The sequence below is a fragment of the Corvus kubaryi genome, unplaced genomic scaffold (assembly GCF_017639235.1).
Source record: "Corvus kubaryi isolate FWS band 111438036 unplaced genomic scaffold, C.kubaryi_AGA036_p1.0 36999, whole genome shotgun sequence".
Taxonomy (NCBI): Eukaryota; Metazoa; Chordata; class Aves; order Passeriformes; family Corvidae; genus Corvus; species Corvus kubaryi.
In genome coordinates, this window is record NW_024581005.1 from 35,551 (window position 1) to 43,816 (window position 8,266).

Genomic DNA, 8,266 nt, shown 5'->3' on the forward strand with positions numbered 1-8,266 from the left:
GGGAGCTCATTTTGGGGATGATGCCCCACAGGGAGCTCATTTTTGGGGATGAAATCCCAGAGGGAGCTCATTTTGGGGATGAAATCCCACAGGGAGCTCATTTTTGGGGATGAAATCCCAGAGGGAGCTCATTTTGGGGACGATGCCCCACAGGGAGCTCATTTTTGGGGATGATGCCCCACAGGGAGCTCATCCAAAGGAGGGACATTGGCTTGAGGCATCGCGGCGGAGCCGGGCCGGGATGGTTCGGAGACAAAGCCTGAGCACACCCCGGCTAAGCCCGGGTCTATTTCTGGCTCTGAGAACATTGGGCAAGAGCAATTCCAGCCGAGCAACTCGGAACTAAAACGGGAGCGAGAATGAAGCGCGTGGCTCGGGCAGAGGAAAATCCAGCGGCGGCCGTGCACGGGCAGGGCCGGGAAAAGGGATTTTTCCAGAATGAAACATGGGGAGGTTTATTGGGCAGATAGGAGGCCGTGCCTACGCTGCTGTTACAGTGTCATTATTTAATAAATCACATTTCTAATGACAGACAGCACAGCCCCAGCCAGTCGGCATCGCAATTACTGGGATGGTGTCTTGGGGCCGGCCCAGGATGTGCCACCGTCCCCCTCAGAGAGCTTTGGCTGCCCCAAAACTGCCTCATTTCCCCCCCTCGTTCAGATGGGAATATAGAAAACCTAATACCTGCAATTTTTTGTCCTCAAAGCCCTCTCAGCCCTATTTAAACACGGAGCCAGAGCCCCCAAATGGGCTAATTTGGCTTCTTGGTAACAAATTTGAGCCGTGGTCCCAAACAGCAGCTGATGGAGGCTCTTCCAGTGAAAAAATGGGATCATTTCATTCCTGGGGAGCACCAGCTGGGGGGAATTTAGTGATGGATGCACGGAGTTTTGGGCTGTTTGGGGCAGAACGTGGAGCCTGTTGGGGATCCGGCAGCCCCCTGAGGTGGGAGGGCCGCAAACCCTCAGCAAACGGCCCCAAACCCGCGGGATCCCTCATCCCCCAGTGATGGGGGCGGGATTTGGGGCAAGAAGAGCTCCGTGAGGGAAAACCCTTCTCAGATTTCCTAGGTGGAAACACGTTTTTGTGCCTCCGCCACGTTTTGGCTTCGTGGAAAACACGACAGTCGAAAGGAAATCGGTGAAAACGTAAAATCTGCCATGGGGACGTAAAATCTGCCATGGGGACGTAAAATCTGCCATGGAAACATAAAATCTGCCATGCAGTGGGGACGTCCCTGCTGGGGGAGCCAAGCCAAGCCCGGGCGATGCTTTCATCTCCTCACAAGCCGCTGCAGGCACCGGCGACGCCGTGCCAAGAGCAACACCGGGGCGAAATCTGCCGCGGCGGGGTTTTGATGTTGTGTTTTATGTTCTCGCTGGTGAAGTTTCCCACCTCGCTCCCCTTGGGATGCGGCCGGGGGAGCCGGGAGCAGGTCGGAGCTGCCGGGATGGAGCGGCTGTAATGAGCAGGGAGCAGCACTTCAAAGGCTCCCGAGGATGTCACGGAGCCGGGCGCCGGCGCTCCGTGCCCAGCTCCAGGCTCCGCTCCAGCCCGAGCATCCCCCGCGTCACGGGATGGCCCCACAACAGCCATCCCCACGCATGGCTGGCGTTACAATGATCCTGGCTCGCCCCCATCGGGGTTTTGTCACGGGATGCTGGAGTTTTGGGGGTTTTGTTGTGTTGTGGAGTGAGGTCGGACGTGGGATTGACCACGGCCGGACGTGCCGGAGCTGCAGCGGGAGCCGTGCTTGCTCAACGCCACCGCAGAGATACCACGTGTGACACCGTGAGGACACATTTCATCAGCCAGGGATGGTCTCGGAGCCCTTCCCACCCAGTCGTGGCTGGGATTTAATTCCGGGTTCCGGGATTTGGCTCCCGTGGTCTCTGACCCAAGGCCGGTGTGTTCCAGGTCCACCCCCAGGGGTGCGGCGTCCTTTGACGTGCACGCCACGCCGGCGGTGACGGTGCACATGATCCACAGCCCCGCCACAAAGCCCACGGCCGACTCCAGGTGGCCCCTGGATCCCGACATCGAGGTGGTGGTGACCATCGACAGCACCAGCAGGACCATCGACGACAACCAGGTCAGGTGCTTTTCGAGTGCCAGAAGTGGGGGAAATAAGGGAAACTTCCTGGGAAAGCTCGAGGATTTCTCAGTGAAGCTGACACCAGGGCGGTTTTCGGGGGAAAGAACTCGAGCAGAATTGCGTAACTGTCACTGAGGAGAAATGAAACCGAGAAGGAGAAGATCCCACTCGGTGCTCTGACGATGACATTGTGGCGGTTGCAAAAGTCGGTGCCAGGCAACAAAAGATATCCCAAGCTGGGCTTTTGCCGTGCCCGATTTTCACAGAGGGCTTGGAGAACCGTGGTTAATGGAGGATGGCTTGGATGAACCTCCCGGCTGGCTGGGCAGGAGGGGCTGGACTCTGATCCTTGTGGGGCCCTTCCCAGGCAGCTCATTCCGGGCTCCTGGGAGGGCGGGGATGCCGCCAGCCCGGTGGGATGTGGGTCACGGCGTGGGGATGTCTCTGCAGGTGAAGATTTCCTACTACAACCGGGAGGGCAACGAGCTGGCGGTGGCTTGGCTGTACCTCACCTGTGTCGGTAGGTGCCCCATGAAATCCTCATCTCTTGGGATCCACGAGGGTGGAATTCCTTGGGGGCCACACGCAATAAAGGTTTGGGTGTTCACCGATGCTGACGAGGAAGAGGGAAATAATTAAAACGTGATTACGCTGCCTTATATGGCGCACAAGAGACGGAGGCTGGGCCGCGGCCCCGCCCGCGGCGCGCACGGAGCGTCCTCCTCGGCCTGCCAAGGCTGTGCCTCTGGGAGAAAAGGATCCACGGGAGATCTTCTCCCCCAGCTCTGCCCTTCGCGGCAGCGAGGGGAGAGGAATCGGCACCACAGCGGTGCCTGACCTGCTTTAGAGTTCTGTTTCAGGAGCCTGGGATGAGGTGAATCATTCCCTCCAAGTGCCTGCTTTCCCCTGCTGGCCGCAGAGGGAGTCCAGACAACCAGTCTGGATGCAGAACCCTCCACGTGGAAGGATTAATTATCCTAAATTTGGGATTTTTCTGAGGCGTTCCTGTGTCCTCGAGTCGTGCCTACGCCTCCCAAAGCTGCCCCTGGACAGGCTGAAGGTTTCCCACGTCCCGTGGCTGATGGGCCCCACTGGAGCTGTCTGGGGCTACCACTGGCCACAGGGATTTTGCCTTCCCAATGTTCTTCTCTTGGTTAGGTTTAGAGTTTCCCTTCCAGCTTTTCCATGTCCTCCTCTCTGTGCCGAGGAAAGGACAAGCTCTGCCTCAGTCCCTGTGTTTTCCACACGCCGTGTGTCCCATCCGGAGGAGTTCTTGGGTTAGGACTGAGGTGGGGTTTGGATGAGGGCGCTGGCAGATCCCTGCAGCAGAGGCAGGAACTTCAGGCAAGAAGAGCTCTGTGAGGGAAAGCCCTTCTCAGATTCCCTAGGAATTATTTAGGAGCTCACTCAGCCATGGCAAAAACACGTTTGTGTGCCTCTGCCGCGTTTTGGCTTCATGGAAAACACAACAGTCGAAAGGAAATCGGTGAAAACGTAAAATATTCCATGAAAAGGTAAAATATTCCATGAAAAGGTAAAATATTCCATGAAAACGTAAAATCCACCATGAAAATGTAATATCTGCCAAGAAGTGGGGAATGTCCCTGCTGGGGGAACCAAAATGAGAGGAGACAGCTGGAGATCAAAGAGGGAAAGTCGTGGGAAAGCCGTTGGGTTGGATTTTCTTGTCACGCTTGGAATTGCTGGGTCTGGAGCAGCTTTGGGGCGCAAAGGTGGGGTTGGTGTGGGGTCGCTCGTGGACAGAGCTGAGGAGGAGCCCAAAGCGGCACCGAGAGCTCATCCCCCTGCCCGTGGCTCTCTTGCTGTTCCAGACATGTCCCTGGACGTGGACGTGAGCCGGAGTGGCCGAGTGAAGAGCAAAGGCAAGGACAAGGTAGAGTCAAAAGACGAGAGCTTTGCTGGGAGGCCGGATCCGTTCGCAGCCTCTTCCTGGAACATCTCCAGGAGGGAGAGGGAGCTGGGCGGTGTCTGCGTAAGGGAAACGACCCGGCAGATCCTCAGCCTATTCCACGCCAAAACCTCCCGCGGCTCCAGCCCGGCACCAAGGATCCCACAGGAGAAAACACTCGGCCTTCTCCTTCTCCTTCTCCTTCTCCTTCTTTTTCTCTTTTTCTTTTTCTTTTTTTCCTCCTTCTTCTTCGTCTTCATCTTCATGTTCATCTTCGTCTGCTTCTGCTTCTTCTTTTCTATTTTTCTTTTCCTTTTTGGGCCCCAAAGGTGCCGCTAAATGAGTTTGGCAAGCAGCAGGAGATTTCCCCCTTTGGCCACACATCTGCATGAGCCCAGGCACTTAAGCCGGGCTAATTAACCGCAGCCCGATCGGTGGCGCAAATTGGCTATCGAGATGGGCTGAGCTTCCACAAGCACTGCAGCCGTGTCCAGGCGAGGCTGGAAGGCGCCTCCAGCCTCGTTGGAAGATAAGATCTGGGAGCAGTCGGTGCAGGCCCTGCTGGAAGCGGCTGCTGGGAAGTGGAGCGGGTTGGAAGCGGCGCTGGCGTCTCCTCGCTGCGTGGCCGGGCTCCCCTCCGAGCCGGCGGGGCTTTCCTCGGCCCGGGATGGGGGAAATGCTGCTCCCGTCCTCTCTTGGTGCTTCTCCTCCAGGCCAAGTGGACGTGGGGCCCGGATGGACAAGGGGCCGTGCTGTTGGTCAACTGTGACCGGGACAGCCCCGGCGCGGGGGGCACGGACAGCGGCCAGGCGGACATACGGACGCCGGCAGGTAGGCTGCGATCCTGAGGGGCTCCCTGGGGGCTTTCCCACTTCCATCCCCTCCCTCCGTGTCCCCCGTGTGCCCCAGACCTGCAGGACATGTCCGTGATGCTGCTGCGGACCCAGGGGCCCAGCGCCGTCTTTGCCGAGTACCAGGTGGTGCTGCACGTCCCCGAGACCGACGCGGACAAAGTGCGGGTTTTCCACGCCACCCGTGAGTACCTTCCCCCTCTCCTGCAGGACCCCCAGGTGAGCCGGCCCCACAGGGTTTGTTCATTGGGGCACCCCAATGTGCTGTAAACGCTCCTTTACCCCCAAAGCCCCTCTGCTGTGGCACAAGGTGGGGCTGCATGGGGAAAAATCAAGGGGGAGAAGGCTCCAAAGAGGCTTTTCCCAGCGAGGGTGCTGGAATTCCGGCGTTCCCATGGAGCGGGAACCCCCACGCGGCTCCCAGCGCTGTTTTGGCTCGGGCAGGGATCCAGGCAGCCAAGCAGCCCATCCCGTGGGGCAGTGCCCTTCGCCTTTGAACAGTCGGATCCCTGGCAGCTCCGCGCCGAAAATCAGGTCAGGGGAGCCAAGGGTATCATTAGATGCTCAGCCGGAGCCACGCACCTTGAAAGGGCTGGACCCGAGGGGACGGAGCCCTCTTGGTGCCGGCGAGGCCAAGTGTGTTCCCAGGGAGGAGGAGGAGGAGGAGGCACGCCCGCTCCTCTGCCGCCCTCTGGCACCGGCCACCTCCTCCTGCTGCCGGCGTGGCCCCGCTGCGGGCCCGCGGCTGAATCGGGGCTGGGAACTGGGGCTTTCTGCAGGCGGTGACTCCCACCCGCACTACAAGCCCGTGCTGGGGCCGGACAAGCTCTCCTACGTGCTGGACCGCGCCGGCCTCGGGGACAGCACCTTCTACGTGGAGGGGCTGGCGTTCCCCGACAGGGGCTTCTCCGGCCTCGTGTCCTTCAGCGCCAGCTTGCTGGAGGTGCCCCACAAGGTACGGGAGCTCGGCCCCACGCACGCCCTCCTGAACCCCGCCGTGGCCGAGTTCCCGAGCTCTGTCCCGGCCCCGGCAGGATTCCCCGGGCACGCCGATCTTCACGGACACCGTGGTTTTCCGCGTGGCGCCCTGGATCATGACGCCCAACACCCAGCAGCCTCTGGAGGTGTTTGTGTGCAGGTAGGAGGGGTGTCCCCCGTGATGTCCTGCCCTGGGGGATGCCCCAGGGAGGAGTTCCCGACCCTTCCGGGCTGAGTGGTAGCCGTCGGTGAGCCAGGGTTTGGGCATTCCCTGCTGGGAGTATTTGGGAAGGGAGCCAGCTGGCACTGTGGGAGTCATTTCCATCCCAAGGAGGAGCGCTGCAGGACCTTCTCCAGCTCCAATCCCATTCAGGAATGTTGCCCAGGGTGTTTAAATCCCAAGGAGAAAGGCTGCAGTTCCCTCTCCAGGTCCAGGGCGTTTAAATCCCAAGGAGAAAGGCTGCAGTTCCCTCTCCAGATCAGGGACATTTAAATCCCAAGGAGAAAGGCTGCAGTTCCCTCTCCAGGTCCAGGGTGTTTAAATCCCAAGGAGAAAGGCTGCAGTTCCCTCTCCAGGTCCAGGGTGTTTAAATCCCAAGGAGAAAGGCTGCAGTTCCCTCTCCAGCTCCAATCCCATTCAGGAATGTTGCCCAGGGCGTTTAAATCCCGAGGAGAAAGGCTGCAGTTCCCTCTCCAGCTCCAATCCCAGGCAGGAGCGTTGCCCGGGGTGCTCAGGAACGAGGAACGAGCTGCGGGGCCGGGGCTGTGGGGTCTCGCCGTGATCCCCTCGCAGCCCCAGTCCCTGCCCGTCCCCCCAGCATCAAGCAGGGCTCGGACTCCAACGAGGCCTTCATGGAGGGGCTGCGGGCGCTGCTGAGGAAAGCCAACTGCAAACTGACCGTGTGCTCGGAGCAGGACACCCGCAGCGACCGCTGGATCCAGGTCAGCCACGCCGGCCTCACGCGGGGCTCTCGGGGTCCCTCACGGGCTCCCGGGGTCACCCCTGTGGCTTGGGGAGCGCCTGGAATGCCAGGAGCGAACCGGGGAACCGGGACTGAGGCAGAGGGAGTGGTGGCACGGACGGGGACAGTGCCCAGGGAGCCTGGCCTGGCACCGGGGACGCAGCGGGGCACCGGGAAAGGGACCTCGTCGGGAGAGGGACCCCATGGCAAGGGGGACCCCAGTGCAGGAGGGACCCCACGGGCCACGGCTTGAGGGACCCCAGTGCAGGAGGGACCCCACGGGGCTTTCCAGGAGGGTCCCCAGTGCCAGGGGAACCCCAGGAGGACGCGCTGGCTGCGGCGTCACCCCGGGAGAGCCGGGCAGGAGCCTCCCCACTGGTTTAGGCTGGGCTTTGCCAGGCTCGCCCCACCCTCCCCACATCCCTCGTGGAGATTGCTATCACCCCCCAAAGCCTTCCTTCTCCTCCTCCTCCTCCTTCTCCTCTTCTCCTTCCCAAAACAGGATGAGCTGGAGTTCGGCTACGTGGAAGCTCCTCACAAGACCTTCCCCGTGGTCTTCGACTCTCCCCGGAACAGAGGCCTGAAGGATTTTGCTTTCAAGAAGATCCTGGTGCGCCCTTGCGTTGAAATCCCCTTATTCCGCCCCAAAACCCGCCCGCGTGGAAGGTCCTTGGCACCGCTTCCCTCTTTTCCAGGGCCCGGATTTCGGCTACGTGACCCGGGAGCCCCCCGGGAAGAGCGTGACCAGCCTGGATTCCTTCGGGAACCTGGACGTGAGCCCGCCGGTGACGGTGCGGGGCAAGGAGTACCCGCTGGGACGGATCCTGATCGGCAGCCCCCTGCCCTGGTGAGCCGCCCCTCCCTGTGCAGCGCGGGCCGGCCCCGAAACCCTCCCCGGAGCGGACCCCGGGCCCCAATCCCCATCAGATCCCAGATTTCACCAGCAAACCCCACGGCTGTGCCTCCAGCCCTACAAACCCCCCCGCCGCTCCCGTTTTCGCCCCGTTTCGCCCCAATCCCGCACGTCCCGGCTCTCGGATTTGCTCTTTCGAGGCGAGCAGCGGGGGATCCGGGACAGGCTGGGATCCGGGATGACTGGGAATTATTGTTGTGCCCGGGGCGGGCGGCGCTTGGCGGCGCCGGGGGAGCAAAGCTCCGTCCGGAGCCGCCACAAAGGACGGCATTGTCGGGAAAAGCAGCAGCGAGCCCTCCCCGGGGCTCCGGCCGGCGCTGATTAGCGCCCGGCGTTTAATTAACGCCCTCCCATTTCCCCGCTGCCGCCTGGCCGAGGAAAGCTCGCCCCCGCACCCCAGGAAGGAGGGATTTGGGAATGTCGGGGGTGGGGAAAACCTAAACCCGAAGGTGCCCGAGCAGAGCGGGGCGCGGAGTGCAGCGATCCCGAGGGATGGACGTGGCCTAGAGGTGTATTCCTGGGAAATACTGGGATACATCCGTGCATCCGGGAAAT

At 61.0% G+C, this 8,266-nt stretch overlaps 1 protein-coding gene across 2 annotated transcripts in view; it reads left to right on the plus strand.

Moving 5' to 3' along the window:
* LOC121660918 (protein-arginine deiminase type-1-like) overlaps positions 1 to 8,266 on the plus strand; it is a 21,564-nt gene that overhangs the window by 562 nt on the left and 12,736 nt on the right. For both annotated transcript variants that reach the window (XM_042020512.1, XM_042020513.1), the window contains exons 2-11: positions 1,921 to 2,095; positions 2,549 to 2,618; positions 3,931 to 3,992; positions 4,721 to 4,838; positions 4,917 to 5,042; positions 5,638 to 5,813; positions 5,893 to 5,996; positions 6,655 to 6,778; positions 7,301 to 7,408; positions 7,494 to 7,645. In XM_042020512.1, the coding sequence (XP_041876446.1) occupies positions 1,921 to 2,095; positions 2,549 to 2,618; positions 3,931 to 3,992; positions 4,721 to 4,838; positions 4,917 to 5,042; positions 5,638 to 5,813; positions 5,893 to 5,996; positions 6,655 to 6,778; positions 7,301 to 7,408; positions 7,494 to 7,645 (1,215 nt within the window). The remainder of the gene's footprint in view (positions 1 to 1,920; positions 2,096 to 2,548; positions 2,619 to 3,930; positions 3,993 to 4,720; positions 4,839 to 4,916; positions 5,043 to 5,637; positions 5,814 to 5,892; positions 5,997 to 6,654; positions 6,779 to 7,300; positions 7,409 to 7,493; positions 7,646 to 8,266) is intronic.